This window comes from Phalacrocorax carbo, chromosome 1 (genome assembly GCF_963921805.1).
Source record: "Phalacrocorax carbo chromosome 1, bPhaCar2.1, whole genome shotgun sequence".
NCBI classification, from domain to species: Eukaryota; Metazoa; Chordata; class Aves; order Suliformes; family Phalacrocoracidae; genus Phalacrocorax; species Phalacrocorax carbo.
In genome coordinates this window covers 60,054,286-60,073,081 of record NC_087513.1, presented here as the reverse complement: position 1 = coordinate 60,073,081, position 18,796 = coordinate 60,054,286, and the positions used below count along the sequence as shown (strand labels likewise).

The 18,796-nt window shown below is 45.7% G+C and overlaps 1 protein-coding gene across 1 annotated transcript; it reads right to left on the bottom strand.

The window, feature by feature from the left end:
* Positions 1–58: 58 nt before the first annotated feature.
* PRDM4 (PR/SET domain 4) lies at positions 59–18,079 on the bottom strand. The gene is given in 11 exon segments (XM_064455770.1): positions 59–1,273; positions 2,471–2,639; positions 5,157–5,471; positions 6,011–6,138; positions 7,307–7,392; positions 8,143–8,261; positions 9,501–9,650; positions 12,719–13,513; positions 15,583–15,768; positions 16,433–16,574; positions 16,576–18,079. Coding segments are annotated over 11 exon segments (2,448 nt in total). The 5' UTR covers positions 16,624–18,079; the 3' UTR covers positions 59–963.
* Between the last annotated feature and the right edge of the window lie 717 nt (positions 18,080–18,796).

Genomic DNA, 18,796 nt, shown 5'->3' with positions numbered 1-18,796 from the left:
GCACCATTATCAGAAATGTTTTTTCCAGAATGTGTAAATATTAAAAAAGAACATTAGAAAAGAGCCACATTTTTTAATTTTTTTAAAGAAGACAACAGAATGAAATACATCTTCATTCCATAAATAATATTAGCAGCAAACCCTCCCATCGCTCTAGGTGGCAAAAAGTTTACAGCACAAGATGTAACATATACTGTAAACACTGATCATCTGTAAGCCTCTTCCTCACGGAGTCTATACAGTCTTTACCTCTTTACCTGCTTACATTCTCCGGTAATGAGAACTAGTGAGTAATGAACTCTAGTGAACTAGCGTGCGAAGAGGCAAAACTGTTCTCCAAAACCCAATTTTTGTGGTGTGTTTTTTTTTGTAGTGGGGTAATTGCCTTGTCTGCAAATGCTGATTTCATGGGCACTTTTTTTTTAAATTAACCAAAGCTTTTTTCCTTTTTTTTTTAATTTATTGTTAGACAGCCTTTGCTCTGTGCCAAACTACATCCCTCAGTTAAAAACTATTTAAGAAAATGCACTGACTGCCACCACTGTTTTTTTGTTTTTCTTATTGTCATAGCTTTGGCAGTTAAGGGCAGTTGGCTTACAGGTCACTGCAACCACCTGGCTACATTTCTGGTTTGTGGCTCTTTACTCCAAGGGCTATGCAAGGTGGGTCATGTATCCCCACACTGGATGGATTATCTGAGTGATTTGGAAAAGACGTATGCACGGTGCGCGTGAAAAAAATCTTGCCTCATATTTCCTTCTTGGCAACTGTTTACTTGTAGGTGCGTGATCCATTCTTGTTCAGTGTTTTGGCTACAGAGTTTATTAAGCGGTGGTAGTGCGGAGACCAAAACAGGAGGAAAATGCCTCATTTCACATATGCTGTTGACTGGGGAAACAAGGATGAGTTATTCTTTTCCTTCCCCAGTTTTAACAGCCGAGAAAATTTCCCCCTCTCTTCTCTTCATTTGTGTCCAGAGAGGGAATCACCTGCTGAATAGACTCCATTGTTAATCCTACAGTCTTCAGTCCTCATAGAGTCTATTAATTCCTCCTCTGAATCCTCCTCCTCTTCCTCCTCTGGGGCTGACAGGCTGGATGTGGGGCCTTTACATATTTTTAAGTGGCGAGTGAGGTGATACTTGGTTAGATAAGCCTTGGAGCATTTTTCACAGACGTAGTCCCTCTTTCCTTCATGTGAATTGAGATGCTTCTTCAGGTGATTTGTCCTCAGAAACAGCTTGTCACACTTGGGGCACTTGATCTGCCGTTCTCTGAAAGAGATGAAGAAGTTACGGTTTGCTCCTGCTGCAAGGCAGCTGGTCCTGTATTAAATAGTGGCGGGGTGGTGATAGAAAGGGTGAAAGGGTCAGTCTTGCTCCTAAATCTTACTTTCAACATACTTGAAGGAGAAGCAGAGCAGAAGTAACAGCACTACTGCAGCACTCAAGTGTAAATACTGCTCAGTGTTCTCTCACACAGTATGTACACAAAGCCCCTCTTCTCTCCCTGCCACCCCAGCAATATCACTGGCAGAAGTCAGGCTTTTTGGATTGACTGCTAGCTTGCAACCAACTGTTTCTCTTTCCTGCTGATAAATTAAAGAAGAAAGACGTCATCAAGAGTTTTGTTTGTTTGTTTTTCGCGTAAGACCGAAGGCTGGTTAAGCGCCAAGGTTTGGCAAGGGTAGAGGTGTTGCCATGGTGGAAAGGTTAGTCTTCCTCCTCCCTACCCTGCATAAATGGGGGGTGGGGGGGAGGGGTATGGAAGTAAAAGAAAACAAAGCTGCTGAGTGTTACCAACCCTTGGTCTGTAAATGCCAAGCTGAGACTTACCAGACTGCAACAGTCAAATTCTGTACATGACTTTGCAAAACACCTCCCAGGAGTAGTGCTCCTGGCTCTGGCTGTTAGAACAAGCAGCAAAGCAAGTCTGTCTGTCTGCCTGTCTCTTGCTCATGCGAGCTGTGCTACGCTGTCTCCTACGCAGCATGACAGAAGCAGCAATCGATTCCAAGTGAGTACAAGAACCAGATGCTGAAAATGAAATAAGCAGAGGGCCTGGCTTTCGGCAAGCAGCCTTTAAGGGAGGACCTTGGATTGGGAATAACTAAACAGGAGGGCGAGATTCTGACAGCAGAAGAGAAGATCTGGCCTGGCAGAGCGCGGGGGGGTGGGAGAGACCTGTAGGTACCTGGAGGAGGACCTGGGGGTGGGGATGTACCCTGACCGTGGGCATCTCCCCTGACCGTAGGCATCTCCCCGTAGGAGGAGCAGGAGACCAAGTGCATGAATGAGACTGGGGGAGGAGGTAAGAGCTGGGAATGGCTGCGCCCTACCCCGCTGCAAAGGGAGAGGGAGACCTATACCCCCTGGGCCAAACTATTTGCAGACTGGAGAGTCTCTCCTGGGCTGTTCAGCTTCATTATTTATTGCACTGGCCAGTCCAACACACCCTGTGAGATCACTTACTGCGTGTGAGTGAGTACGTGCTGCTTGAGGTCCTGCCTCCGCATGAAGAGCTTTTCACAGTAATCGCACTTCAGATTCTTCTCCCCTGTGTGGATGACCATGTGCGATTCCAGGTGAGCCTTCTGGGTGAACGATTTGTCGCAGAGGGTACAGCGGTAATTCTTCTGACCTAGGATTACATATGTATACCCACAAATTGACAGTCAGTGTTCCAAGAAATACAGTAAGCAAACAAGCCTGACCACTTCTGAAGAATAAAATTTTACCCTCAAGAAAGGCAGATTCTTTGTGAACTGGACCTGTTTCCTCCCACAATTCCTTCAGACTCAGCAAAAAGCCCTACCTAGTTACAGTCTAGATTTAGCTATGCAGAAACCAGGCATTTGCCTTCAGCTCATCGTTCCCAAAGCTCTTTATCCCCCACCAAAGAAAAAAAAAAAAAAAATAAAACAAACCACTTTGTGCTACTGTTTTGAACCACTGAGCCCTTCACGTGCTACACAGTTCTGCACTTAGTCCTTCTAAATACTACTGGCTCCTCTTCCTCCAGTGCTTGTGGTCAGTCAGCCTTTCCTGTAAGACAGACTTTCTGCTTCTTGTCTATGTCAAGTGTGCCTCCCTGTTCTGCATATCAAAACAGCACCAGCAGACTTGTAAATTTTCCAGCAAAGAGATTCAAACACTTAAGAAGACTAGGCTTATCCATGATGAATTCTTGAGTAAAAATAACAGTAGCCTCCTTTTTAATAGTAACCATGGTAGCCATCTAGTTACTGTACCTGAGTACCTCCCCATCTCCACTAATTTCCCACAGGGACTGTATCTGATGCCTTACTGGAGCTCAACAACATTTGATGTGCTGCATTGCCTTTGTCTAGAAAAACAAGCTTGCTTATCTAACAAACACACAGGTACAAAGCTCACTGGCTCTTTGGTAACTTCTACATTTTATCCCATTTTTCCACTTATCTGTAGTTCTTCCATTATTCTTTGCCAGAGATAGTTCAAAACCCCTGCGTGCCACTGAATTCAGGCTACATCTGAATACCACTTGAACCCCTTTCCTGCTGCGTATTCTGTGGTCATGTATACCACATTTCTACTTGATCAGTTTATTAAAACTCCTCACTACTGAGCCCACAGCTTCGTATGCTTGACTCAAGTGTCCTGAACTCCCCGTTTTATTCCCTTTCCAGCTTTGTGACTTGCATTCTGTGATTCCCAATAGTTATTTCAACCTTGCTGAAAAAAAAGGAGGCAAAAATATCCACGCTGTCTATTGCTGGCCTGTACTTGACCTTCACCCTCTCCCCTATCCTCACTCTGTGTTAAATCCATGCCTTTTGCTACGTCCTCTCTTCTCACACAGCTGAATTCACTGATCTGCTGGCAACTCCCCCATTATTCCCGAAGCCTCTAGCGATACCGAAATGCCCACAGAAGTCAACAGCATATTCAGACTTAAGTTTTGATGAGTCACAGAGCTGAGCCTTATCCACATCAGTCTGACCACACGGTTGCCAATTTTAGTCTTGTGCCATCTCCTTAAGATGAAAAATAATTCAAGTAGGAAAGAGGGGAAAGATCTCAGCCCCATATTTAAGTGGATGACTGTCCACACCACAAGCTGTCAGACCCAGCAGCTTTTTCTCATGAGTAGAAGGGAATCCTCGTCTTATCATAGCTGCCAGCACTGGATCTGCTGTGTGGGAGCAAAGGGTTTGTGTCTCCCAGATGAAGGCCGACACTTCTTCCCAACTGTAATCAACCTCAACTCATCAAGTCCTGTTAGAACCGGCACAGTCAGCCAGAACACAGGTCTACATACCGTTCCATAAGCACCCACACCTCTGAACCCAGCGCAGTCCTATCCCACGCCAACTAGTGCTTAGACAGTGCTCAGGCATTAGTTTGGGTCAGCATGCACTAGAGAACATTCCTATAGACAGTCAGGATGCTGCCATTCTTACAGAAAGAGGTCGAGGGAGGTGATTCTTCCCCTCTATTCTGCTCTTGTGAGACCCCAGCTGGAGTACTGCATCCAGTTCTAGGTCTCCAGTACAAGAAAGACACGGGCCTGCTAGAGTGGGTCCAGTGGAGGGCCATGAAAACAATCAGAGGGCTGGAGCACCTCTCCTATGAAGAAAGACTGAAAGAGTTGGGGTTGTTCAGCCTGGAGAAGAGAAGGCTCCACTGATACCTTATTGCAGCCTTTCAGTACTTAAAGGGAACTTATAACAAAGACAGAGGCTTTTTACTAAGGCCTGTAGTGATGGGGCATGGGGCAATGGTTTTAAACTGAAAGAGGATAGATTTAGATTGAACACAAAGACTTTTTTTTTTTTTTTTTTTTTTTTTTTTTTTACAATGAGGGTAGTGAGACACTGGAACACATTTCCCAGAGAAGCTGTGGATGCCCCACCATTGGAAGTGTTCAAGGTCAGGTTGGACGGGGCTTTGAGTGACCTGATCTAGTGAAAGGCATCCCTGCCCATGGCAGGGGGGCTGGACTACATGATTTTTAAAGGTCCCTTCCAACCCCAAACATTCTACTATTCTTTGTTTCTACAAGCTTGGATTTATGGGCACAAGCTATGCCCTGCCAACTGGCCAAAAGATCACAGAGAACAGGTCCTGCCCCAATGTTTTACTAGCAGAGGCATCTCTGTAAGTCCCCAACCCTTACCTGTGTGTATCTTGAGGTGTGTCCGTAAGTTGCTAGGATCACTGAAAGCTTTGCTACAGAAATCGCACTTGTGCGGCTTCATGCCCATGTGCCCCATGAAGTGGACATGAAGCTTGGAAGGGGAGATGAAAGCCTGCGGGCACATGGAGCACTTCCACTTCCTTTCCTTGCCATGGCCTGGTCCATGGCTGCTGCTGTGCCCCTGACTGGGGAGGTGGTTGTGAATATGGCTGCTCAAATGGGCCTTGAAGTCCGCATAGGAAGCGCATTCCTTTCCGCAGTGACAGATGTGCACGTCCGGATGTTCGGGGACACCTTTGGGCACAAAAGCATCACTCTTAATGAGGCACAGCAAGGCCTAACAGAGCATGAGCATGATCCATGTTAACGCTTTGTCTGTGGGAGCAAAGCCAGCTGCAGAGATTATCACCCCCGCTCCTTTCAGCTCCGGTGCTTGCTTTTCAGCTCTTTTAGGTAGGCCATTTCAAATGTCTTGGGAGGCTAAACTTTGGAATGGTTTTGAGCACAGCTCCATGAATCCTAAATGGTGCGGGAGGATAGGAACACCTCCAGCTAGCAAAACTCCCTTAGCAGCAGATGGATGAACAGAAGAAAACCAACTCTTCTTCTCTCAAACTGCAATCTTTTACTCCTGATCAGTGAAATTAGACAGTGAAATACTTCTTTTAAACGATGGTACTTCTGTAGTCATGAAATGTAAAAGGAAACTATGACATGCACCACTAGGAACTGAGAAGGAACATAATGCACTCCCAAGTGCCCAGAGATGGCACTAAAAGGGAATTCAAGCTGAGTACCCCTGGCAAAGCCAACAAAGATGAGCGCTTACTTACCAAGCTGTCGTGCATAGTCCCGACTGTAGTAAAAGAGAAGCTCGTGTTCAGGTGGGATGTCCCGAGAGGTGCAAAAGTACATTTTTCCATCGTGAGGATAAGCTACCAGATTCTGCTCTTCCCGGTTCCTATGGCAATAACGACAGTTATGAAAAAGAGCCCTCCAGAAATAATGACTTTTTGAGAGAGGAAAATTAAAGAAGGAAATTCCTGTAAATAGGTAATGAGAGAACCTCAATGCTTGTCAGCACATTATAAAAACTTTTATGCCTGTCACTTTTGTCCTTCTTTGTTAAAGGAAAGGAAAACTGGACCTTCAGAACTAATCTGCTCCACTAAACAATATGTTTTTCACACCACTGCAATATCTTGCTGAGAAAATTATTAATAGACACTGGAGTGGGCTGAGAGAAGAGAGTTTATGACCTCTTAAGAAATTGCAAAAAAAAAAAATATTTTTCATATTAACCCCCTTAAGAAACAGAGAACACATGAGGAAGAAATAAATATCAGTAAAGTCTTGAAGCAAAATTATCTTCAAAAATAACTCTTGAGAAGCATTTCCAAGATGCGATAATTAATCTGCTGAAGCTGTATCTTGCATATGTTTGCTCCTGGTATCTGAAACCAGCAAAAGCTCTGCTCCACTGCAATGGGAGATCAAGCATTAACTCTTGACTCCTGCATATGGAAGCAATGAAATGAATGGCACGGGAAAGCTAGTTTGTGTCACAGAGCAATAAAAAGGTTCAGCCTCCTCAGTGGACCATGTGTGGAGCAATACTGAAGCCAGTCTGAACAGTTTTCATTGCAAGTTCCAGAAAGATTGGAAAGGACAGCTCTTACAAGCTGTAACAGCTTGGAACTTGGCCAAAAGAACCCAGGGACACTTTGCTAATAAGTATTAAAATCAAAAAAGACGATCAACATCATCTTCATAGATGTATCCAAAAGGAATGGGACAGAGGGAAAGCAGTAACAACCTAATACACACAGTAAGCTAATATAAAAAGAACCTGGTTTAAGGCTTTAGAACAAGGGAAACAAAGTAGGTGGGTAGGTTTGGGGCTGTTTTACTCCAGCACACATATTGATTCCCTCGTAACATTCTCCACTGCGTGCTGTTTCATTCTCCCCACCAGTCCAAGATGCCTAGATAATTCCTAAAGGTCCCCTTGGTCCTGACTCATTACCCATCTGGACAGTCAGTGCAGCAGTGCATGTTCTCCAACATGGCCTCCTATGAGCCTGCAGCTCAGGCTCCCAGCTACTTAGCACAGTACAGGTGGTTCTCACCTGGCTTTGCGTACAAACATCATCCAGTTACATTCATTTTCATCAGTTGTAATGATGCAGAACTCCAAGACACCATTGTGATAGATCTACCAGGAAAAACAAATGCAATCTTAGGACAAAACACAGCAAGAAATGCAGTGAAAGCCAGCTTCTTTCTTTAAGAGAGGATGTGTTTACCTAGAACAAGCCAGGAGGTCTCCGTTGCCGTTGCCAAGACCACAAGCCCTGTTCCTACTCCTTACTTTCCCCTTCACACAGGAATCTTGACCTCTCTGCTACCCAGGAGGCTAGAAAAACTGTTTATCAGCATCCTTCCCACACACCAGCTTTAGCTCCCAGCAGAATGCATTTGGCTGCTTTTCTTACAAGCCAAGCCTTGTGAATAATATCTGGGCAAGCAGTACATGTTTTATTTATATAGATCAATTTTGCTTTCTGAACCTGAAATGTTGTGAAAAAGAAAGCTTTAAAGGGTTTCTGAAACAATTCATTCATCACCTGGGGGAACTTTTGATAAACAATGACACAAAACAAACAAACAAATGCTGCCTAGTAATGCATATACAATCTCTGCTGCAACTCCACACAAATCCAGGAAACCACATACAGCCCTTTAAAAGAAAAGGCATTAAAGAAGTTCATTGTACTTCAGGATTGATTACCAGCATATCACATGGTATACAACTCTGCTATGCTGATATTAAGTATTAAACAATCAAACTGCATTAATTTTTATTTTTGGCGAGGATGATAACGTTAAAGCTGCTGTGTCATGCAGTGGCTTTCACCAGATAAAGGCAATGCTGCAGAGCCTCTGAGCCACAGCATCCACTGACCTTCCAGATGTGACTAGCTGCTTTGTCTGTCCAGTCAGCCACCTCCAGAGAATGGCTCTGCTGCCCGATCAAAGGTCCAAAACAAGTCCTTACAGGAATGGTTTCTCGTGTCCACACACCTATCAGTAGAAGACCAAAATCTGCAGAAATCAATTACTTAACTAATCATGCATAACAAATAGGCAGGAGGTTTATGAAATAAAGCTCCAGGGGTAATATCTAGGCAAAAGACCATCAAAGCCTCTACTTCACATGTAAAACACACCTAAGGCAGAGACAAGAACCACCACCACCACATGACACTACTGGGAGCCGCTTTGTTTTAATTATAAATTTTATTTTATTTTTTTGTCAAAAGCAAGTAATTTACTTTTTAGTAAGCTATAAAACTAAGATCCTAGCCACTTGTACCAATTAAAAGTTTTCATGGCACTTTCTGCAGAAGCAGAAAATACTAGTTTCAGTAACTACATTTCGCCTACCTAATCCCCAGGAATTTCCAGAATTGTTGCTGGGCATTGTTAAGCAGCTTCTGCATTTCTCCCCAGAGGCAGCTGTATTTCTGTCATGGGCAGAGGGATTCCTGCGTGTATATTATTTATTATTAAACATTTTTTTATATATATATATAGATATATAGGTCTACATGAATACACTGAATAGCTTTTAGGAATAAACTGGGAACTAGTGCAGCTTGAAAAGAACAGATGTAATCTACTCTCAACAAGCAGCATCGCTAAGCAAGCCAATAATCACATTCTTCTCTAGCCTTCAGATCCTCAGGGTATTGCACTGTGCTCTTCCATTTCCAGGTGACAATGGTGTGAAATACAGTAACAAGCTCCATATCCAATGACAAGGTCACAGTCTACATGCCAAATGTAAATGGGAGGGGGGGGGGAAAAACAAGACGCACTCGTGATCGATTCTCCAATGAAGAGTATCCAGAAGACCCACAGGTAGCAAACCAAGCTGATGAACAAGCAGACAGAAATCTCCTCCACTACTTCTAATTGTTACCTTCCCCCAAACTCCAACTGCTGTAACATTTCCTTATCAAAGCTGTGCTTGGGCTGTTTAGCACACAATAACAATAAACACCATACCTTCCTAGTGCCTGACCTTATCAAGCGTTTCAGTAACGCTCTGTGGCAGCACCCCTAGCGTCTAGCGGAAGTCTAAGCAGCAACCAGAGGACAAGAAGCTCTTGTGCAATGTAAGTCAGGGTGATTACAGAAGAGGAAACCACCTCTCTGTTGCAGTATTTCTTTCCCACATTATATTCCCTACAGTTTTTCAGTTCAGGCAGAGTGTATTTTAAATTGCTGCATAGAAATATATAGTAATCTGATTCTTACCCACTTCAGCTCCCATGATTGACTGCCGGAGGACGAGCTGCTTAGGGAGAGAAAGCCTGGCTCGGCTCTCTATTGGGGTGTCAGGGACAAAGGTGACAGGCCCGTGATCTGGGCAGTCCGATGGATATGCCTTGTCACACAGTGTGCACCCTGCATAGAGGAAAAGGAACAACAGGAATTAAAAAGATGCAACAGCCCCCACAGTGCAGTCAGCTCCCTACCAATATGTTTCAGCTCAGCTCCTGGCAAAGGCTGCTTCTTATCTGGTTTAACTCATCTGCTTTACTAGCTTTGCTCAGAAGAATACAAACCATACAGTCAGATCGGCACCAACATGTCACTGTTCCTATCCAATTCAGATCAAATATGAGCATCCCCACCTGCCCCCCTGATGGTAACTTAATCATTTAGACTCTAGACTATCCCTACAGGTGCAATCTATCAATGGGACCGAGCCCACTCTTCATCAAAACTACTGCAAAACTGATGGTACTCTGCCCAGAGCTGGCAGTAATGCTGATGATGAAAGAGCCATTTTCTCCATGATCACAAGTGGCATGACCTTTATTGGCAGAAAAATCCAAGCCATACCCAACCAAACGCTTTCTAACTGGTTATGGTTTTGGAGTTTACCGGGAACACAAGAGCTTTCTTGCATGTAGCACCTCAACGATATTCATGCAAAAGAACAGTAAGGTCTTCTTTCTAAAATTTTTCTAATTTGAACACACAAATCCCCTTATCTCCATTTACATTCAGACAATATGCAAATCTTCACGGCAGCAAAACCTGACCTCACTGGTGCTTTTGAAGGACCTACTGCAATAAACTCAGACAGTACACCTCTATGGGATGCCACCAAATGGAACAAAAACAAAAGCCCAAGAAGAATCAGTAGCATCTTTTTCCCAATCTGTCATTCAGCATAAGTACTGCTGAAAAATAAACCACTCAAAGTCTTCCGTCTAATAAATCTGGGAAAAAGTACAGCATATACTGCTCTCATCTAGGAAAACTATGTCATTTTAATTTTCTATGAATGGAGCAACCAACACCTACTCAGCAACCACCCTCCTGATAAATCATTCTCAAAAAAGATGCTCAGCTAAGTAAGCAGAATCTCCACAAAGACCCTCTTTGGCCTCTTGATGGCCCAACTCCAGTATAAAAGACCTATCACAGAAGTAGTCTTCAGCAGACATGAACAGCAGCTCCATTGCTATTTGTTTGAAGTGATTTTTGGGACACTCCTTTCATACATCAGGGCACCAGAATCCAACCCCATACAAAATACAGTTTAAGCAACTACACAATTGTTACAGATAGGAAGGTACTCAGAAGAATTATTAGGTAGATCCTACATAAGAATTGCTTCATGTGCACAAAGACCGTAGCAGTACAGCAACTACAACAACCAGACCTGAGTAACAAGAAACACTATCTAGACAGGTTGTTTTTAAGCATTGCCTAGCACACACCACTATGGGTCTATGGACTAGCCCCAGGGAAGAAAAGCAAGTTCTAAGCATGTGACACTATCACTCAGAAAGGTTTAGGGATTCATATACAAGTGAAGTATACAGTTTCCTTTCCATTTCTGCCCTTGCCAAATAATGCAAAAAAAACCCCAAACCCAATCAAACCACAAAAACACCAGGGATTACATCTCTGATTTGGCTACCCAGAACTGTAAGCAAAGATGATCAAAAGTTTCCCAACATTTAGCACTGTAGCAAGGCACACTTTTTCTTCCCACTTAGGAACAGTGTAAAAAGTTTTCTGAAAAAGGCCCCAATCCCTGCCTTCTCAGTGAGGAAAAACCACCAAAAGGATCCAAAACAACTCGTCCTCCTCGCTGTCACCTGTCTAGACAGAAATTCATGTTTTATTCAGGAGAATTTTAAAAACAACAACAAAAGTTAAGATTTAAACCTTCCCAAGTCAAAGATTTATTTTGCAAACACATGAAAGCTCTAGGCATGCAATAGCTGTTATAATGTCCTACCAATGGGGAACATCACCTGGGAAACAGCTTAGGTCTACTTTAAGTGTAGTGACAATAAGCTGGCACATCAAATCTTACTTAGGTGAATACGAGAAGTGATTTCACCACAAGCATGTTGCATATCATAGTATTTTGATCATTATTTGTTCAACATGCAACAGGTGCTGGTAAGAACTTCTGAGTGCATCAACTGTAAAACTCTTCCTCTAGGAGTTCTAAATTCATCATAGTTCTACACGCACCTAATTTTAAGTTACATTTTACCCCACAGAATAAAAGTTTCAACTCAAATGTCTGACTAGACACTTTGCAGTAAACTGTACCTCTCCCATTGCTAACCAAGCCACTATTTCTTTCCGTATCTTAAATGTTTGCAGGCAAAGCTTGTCATAAGGCTCTGGCAGTTGCAGGGCCAGATGGTGTGCAAGAGCAGCAATCAGCAGTGCTGCCACACTAATAAAACTGAATGTAAAAGCTGGCCTTACGCTTCAGTGGCAGAAAGCCAGATATGCTGCGGGTGGAAGTTCAAATCTCTGTCCCAGCAAACAAGAACTTTGCAGTTCTCAAACACCACTCCTTGAATGATGACAGGATTGAGAGAGTGCAATGTCCAGTACTCCTCTCTTCCTAGGAGATCAACTAACCTCTGGACTAAAGTCCTTTGATGAGAATAATTAGAAATATTAAAACATCCCTCCCTCTCTGCTCTTTTTTCCAGCAGGTCCTGTTGAGAACAACATTTTCATGACTGTTCATGGTTTAGTAAAAATTTTGCAAAAATCACATAACATCATACTCAACAACTATACCCACTCGATGAAATGTATGGTTTGTGGTGGTGGTAGTTGTTTTCTAACAGAGCAAGAAAAGTCATCTGTGATGTGTCTTTAAAAAACAAAAGTATCATTGCAAAGGATATCAGCATATCCACAAAAGGCAAGAGGTTCACAAAGAACTCAGCTGCCAACTTCAGGGCAACACGGGAGATGGATACAAAGAGAACGATGCTGAAACATCCTGTTACATCAACTTCCAACTAGCACCGTTTCAGCGAGGTTAATCTGCCACTGCAGATGTTCCATCTTTCGTGGACTTGTTAAATAACTTTCTTTCACCAGAAATCTGTAAGACTAGGAACAAGAGTCCCGTCATCCCACCCAACAACAGCTACATAACAAACCCTACTCCAAGAAAGCAGGAAATGCCCACTCACATATGGTAAACAAGGTTGCCATGTTCTCCTTGTTTGAATTTGAGTCTTCCATTTGCAGAGAGGATGGTACGAAGGCAAGATTGTCTGCAGACACATCCACGTGACTTGGCCCCATGGCTACTTCTTGATTCATGGAAGACACCGCCACCGGCTCGAGGCTGAGGCCCACTTCGTGCAAGGCTACTGAGTCCAGGGAAGCTAGGTTGTGTGAGGTAGAAAGCGCCACACTCACAGAGTTGGTGCTCATGGCCACAGTATGCATGGAGTCATTTAGTGTGCTGTCCGATATTCCTGTCACCCGCCCGGCGATGTGGTCGGGTTCCATGACGACAGGGAGTTCCAAAGTGCTACCGTGAATGGGAATGACACCGCCGTGTCCCACAGCGTCCGACGTCAAGTTACTCCCCACTGTATCTACAGCTAAAGGTTCATGGCTCCGGGAGCCATTTGGGATCTGTGAATGATCCCCAGCTACGTCATCCATTGTAAGCTCCTCGGTCATCCCATCTGTAGAGATGGGGCTGGTTACCCTTGAAACGCTCTCCATAGTGATTGTAGTATCCAGTGCTACCTCGTGGCTGTCACTAGGATGCAGATTTTGAGCACCATGCGTGTTCACTGTGCGGGAGTCCATGGACACAATCCCTGGTTCCAGCCCCACGGTTCCACTGGGCTGGTAGGGATCTAAGGCCGAGGGATTGCTGGAGACTGACAATGCCGGATTGCTATCAACATTTATAGTGTTGGGATGGATGTACTGAGGTGGAGGTCTGTCAGCCAAGTAAGATAAGATACCTGATGGAATGACAGGGGGACAGAGAAGAGAGTGAGATGACATCAGTTTTCAAATCTTGAACAAAAGTACCCCATCATCGCAGCATAGCACATTAAGATCTAGATCCTTGAAATCATGCTCTTTACCTTATGTCCAATTAAAAACCACCAATTCTAGTACATGGCTCAGAAACGTACACCAAGCCAATACTCTTGTCAAAGTATCATTTGACAACAAATACAGAGCTTCCATCCAACAGAGCAAGTCTCTATTATTTGTCAAGCTCTGACCAGCCACATTTCTGGCAGCACCTAACCTAGGCTCCTCAGTAGAGAGACTGAATCAAAAAGCGGTTCTTCACATTTTAGGCATAATTTTTCATTCTCAAAAATAGCTCACAAAGGATGAAGGACTGCTAGTGGAATCTAACATTTGATAATCCCTCATTCACCTTTGCTAGGAGAAGCAGAAACAGTTCTCCAGGACACACCCTTTTTGCTTTGGTATTTTAGTTTTAACAATGACTACTTCCTTTAAGAGTAAGTCACACAACTGTCCAACTCGGAGATCATCAACTGCAATTCTGAAGAAAGAAGATAAGGTCTCTCAAAGGTATCATGAGTCATCTGCTCTCTTTCTTCAGATGAAAAGTATGTTGTTTCTCCTAAATCAATAGTCCAGTTAAATTTAAATCAGAAACCCTAATATATTTTCTGGTAGTTCTGGAAAGATCCTCCATGTAAACAACCTTGGAACTTAAGACAGAAGGAAACACTAACCTGTATTTACATACTACCAACTTCTCTTGTTGGACAAAGTTTAAAAAAAAAAAATCTTTGGAGGAAACACATCAGCATATTCAAGTAAACAATACTTCCAGCGGAGACAGATTTTGCAGATTCTGCAAGATCTGAGTCAGCGTGTTTCTTTTTGGCCATGAACCCTATAAGCCATTTGCTCGGTAAAATTTTTCCACTCAGACATGTTTGTTACTACAAGCATGCAAGCACAGATACTCTTTCTGCAGCGTAACCCCACTAAAATGGCTAAGCCAAGAAACGGACAGTTAATTTAATCAGCTGCATCACATATTTCTGCATGCTATGCTGCCCCTTGGCTCAAACAAGGAGGATCCTTGAAGGCAGTAAGATGACTGATGGAAAGATCCTGTGAAACCTCAGGCTCAACATCAAGCAGACTTCTGCATAAATTATTCCAGCTCAGAAGAATGACAAATACCTTCAGTCCTCAAATGCACCATCTCCTCCTCTATTCTTTGCCCACAAAATGGACAGACTTGTAATGTGGTAGGAAAGGTTACTGCTAGGCATCTGGCAAGTTCAGCCACTAGTCATCAGGTAGCTGATGAGATCTGGGCTGCTATATTTCTTTTCCTAAACTAGGCTGAACCAACAACACTCACTGGGTGACCTTGAGGAATTTTATCTACCTACTTCCACCCTGTCAATCTGAGCTACAAAACAAAACAAGGACTGCATTTAAAATTTGAATTTCTGTGTCTTCATAGACTAACATGTAAAGTTCTATATCTATACTCTAAAACACATGCGAGAGAGGAATCAAGATAGAAATCAGTATGTTAGGCCTTTGGAAACCAACCTTAAACAAAAATGAAGAAAACCTATGCCATGGGCTAAAAGGGTGGGAAAGAGCCCAAACTCTTCAGCTCATGGCTTGCTCTTTTTGAGCTTTGAACTACTGTAATCTACCATCACACACATATCAAGTAGTGCTTCAGACTACAGGAGAAAAAAAAGCAGCAGCTTTCAAATGACAGTGATTTAAGATAGAAACCAGGCATGCTTTGTTTTCTGTTAATCTTAAAAACAAAGCAGCAGGAAGAGTGACCAGAGGCTTGGTTTAAGCAGAAAATACCCTGCAATTCTCTTCATATACATACATAGAAACAGAGGCCTGAAAATAAACATTAGTGACACGATAGACTCCAGACAAACAATTAACAGCAATTAACAGCTCTGCAAAATAGTCAGTCTTGCCTGCTTCAGGACAGGTGGCTCTTAAAAGAATTTCTCTCTCTGTTCCCATCCATCAGCACCAGACTACTTACCAGGTAGGATGTGTCTGAAATAGCTGCTCTCCAGGTGAGGGTATGGTGGTGGAGGTAGGGTGTAGTTTCTCTCTGGTATACCACACATCACTCCTCGATCCCCAATACCCATTGGGAGCATGAGAGACAGAGCAGAGGGCAAGGAACTCAAGGAGGGGCCCAAGTTTGGAATTGCAACAGGCAAACCTGCAAGAGAAAATGCCCCTTTAAATTCAATGGAACTACTTGAGCTTATGAACACACAAGCTAACAAAGAGGTTACTAATCCTGCAGGAGCTCCCTATGGAAGTACAATATGGTACTGTTCAAAGTAAGGTGGCAAGCTTCAAAGAAAGGATCGCGGTTATCACAGCACTGAGGGATATGCCTGAATAAAGCTACATCTTTTTTGGATACATTACATAGGGCCCACTTCTACTTTACAATTGTAATGGACTTTTGTCTGTGCAACCCCCTGAAAAAAAGAGCTAGGGAAACAGTTTTGCTTTAGAAATCAAAAATCATTATTTTCACGTGAGAGAAGACAGACAGAGATGGAGACAGATTTGCAGCTACAGTTCGTATTTCAAAGGATTCTGCTACCACCCACCCACCCAAAGTGCAAACCACCCATTAGAACAAAATGAGACTCCTATTAAGGCATAAGCCTGGTAAGCACATATCCCTTTTGCTTTGCCCACATAAGCAATGGTTTATGGTCTACCCTTCTCCAATACTACATCAACTCATTATCTGCTAAAGACATGACTTGCTATCAGAGCAAGCACTGCTACACAGTTATGAACATTCCTGTGACAGAAAAACACAGAGCATGAGCTGCAATACCCTTTTTGGGAGCTCTCCCCATTACCTGGTGCTGGTAGGGCGTTGTGAGTGGGTGACGCTGCCAATCCCAAGTGACTCCCCGAGACCGGCAGGGTGTTGCTCACAGAGGATGAGGTCAGCTGGTCCATCCCTACTGGACTCAAGTTCATTTCATTCATTCTGGGGAACAGGGAACAGAGAGGGGCGGGGAAAGAAGAGAAACAGAAGCAAGAACATTCCTGATTACTGACTACTGTGGTGAGGAAGGGCTGAGTAAACAAACCTAAAATCAGATATTGACACGTAAAAACACTGCAGTAGAAAGCTAAGCATAAAGCACATCAACCACTAACACTGTGACTGTATCACGATCAATACATATTGATCACATTAGATAGCAATAACCAGGATTAAAAAGCCAGTTCAAAAAGACAAACCAGACCACAGCTTCTTCTTCCTTGCCATCCAGAAAACAAAGTCTCACTTCTTGTAGTCATATCCATTGTGATTAAAGTATTGTGAACACAGATCAATTTGCAAGCTGAATGTCACAATTACTGGGACAACGGCATCTGATTTATATATCTTGATTTCTGGGCACCACGTTCATGTTCAAAAACCAAAGTCAGGGAAGAAGAGGGGGGAAGATCACTTAAAACTGGTATTGGACACAAAACATCTAATTAACCACCAGTTTGAACAAGGCCAATAGCGACAAAAGTCACCTCTGCAAAATAGCCATTGTATAGAGTTTTAACAGATTGCCTCAGTCTGGTTTTGCAGACATGGCACACGCTCCTATCACGTTAAAAACTAGTACTGTGGATGATGTTATTTCATTGCAATCAACCCATAGCTCTTGAGTGCCTGCACCTCACAAGCTACCCAAGCGGGTACACACCACACGAGCGGCTGTAGAGCTGTGGAAACCGCCAGGCTGCTGAACAACCCAAAACCCCAATCTTGGGAAAAAACATGCCAGCTCGTGGCACAACTGTCCTCTGGGGTCTCAAGCTACACGTGCAGCCCGAACCAGTCCACGGGGCCAGGGACACCAAGGAGACACAGTCACCTCCCCCTTGTCAACAACTTTGCAAGCTCTGCCTGGCCTGCACGCTGCCCACACACCAGCTCCGATCAGCGGTTCGTAGGGCCAGAAAGTCCGGCTGCCCCCACGGCGGTCACAACCCCGGCAATGAGACCGAACAGCCTCCATGCTGGCCCGGGCCTCTCACGCACCCTTTGCAAGCAGCAGGCCCGAGCTCTGCAGTACCGATGGAGAGCTGGAGCTTGGGTTGCCACTCCAGCAACGCAACGCACCGCTCGCCCTGGAAAAACGGCCAGATACACAAAACTCACGCAAGTTAACCCCAAAGGTCTGGGACAAACAAACAGAGTCGACGACTTTCATCTCGCTTCTGCCCAGTTTTCACATCGCGCGCTCTCCCACCCTTGCCAACCGCCCCGCTTGCCTCCAGGGATGGCTTTGCGGGGCCCGGGGACATACCCCCCAAGCCCGGCCCAAGTGCCTGACGCGGTCGGCGATGCCCGAGGAGGGGATCCCCCACCCTCGACCCTGGACCGAGGGGTGCCGAAGCACCGGGGCCAAGCCTGGCGGCCTGCGGGAGGCGCTGAACGCTCCAGGGACCCCCTCCCGTCCTCGCCTCGCCTCTCAGCCCCGGTGCCCGCCGGCGCCGCAAGGCCCGAGGTGCCCGTCCCCCACCCCCGCCCGGCCGCGGTCCCGCCCGCCTCCCCCGGACCCCTAGCCCCCCGGGCCCGGCGGACGAGAGGGCGCTCACCTGGGGTGCATGGGGCCCGGCGCCTCTCCCGGCGGCGGAGCGGCCGCAGCCGCATCAGGGCCCTCAGCCCCGGCCCGCCGCCGCCCCTCGGGCAGGCGCCTGCCCCCGGCCCCGGCCCCGGCCCCGGCCCCGGCCCCGGCCCCAACCCCAGCCACGGCCCGGCCGCAACCACCACCGCCGCCGCCGCCGCCTCATGGGCGGGGCCCCGAGCGGCGCGGACCCGGCCGCGGGGGGGGGGGGGGAGCGCGGTGGCGGAGGCGGAGGGGGAGGAGGAGGAGGAGGAGGCAGGCGGCGATGGCGGCGGCGGGAGGGGGACGGGGGCCGCTTCCGCCGCCGCGCGCCACATCCAGGAAGCGGCACCACCGCCCCGGGGCTCAGCCGCTTCTCGCCGGCCGCCGCCGGGGTCCGCGGCGGGCCCAGGTCCGAGGACCGGCCGCTTCCGCCATGCTAGTGCGGAGGGGCCCGTCGGGGCTGCTAGCAGGGCCTTCCCGGTTCCCTGTCAGATCGGGGCCATCCCCGGCCTCCTGCCGGCCGCCTGCCCGCCGCCGCGCTCCCCGGCTCCCCGCCCTTGCCGGCTCCCCGCCAGCCGCCGCAGGGCCCGGCACCGGCCC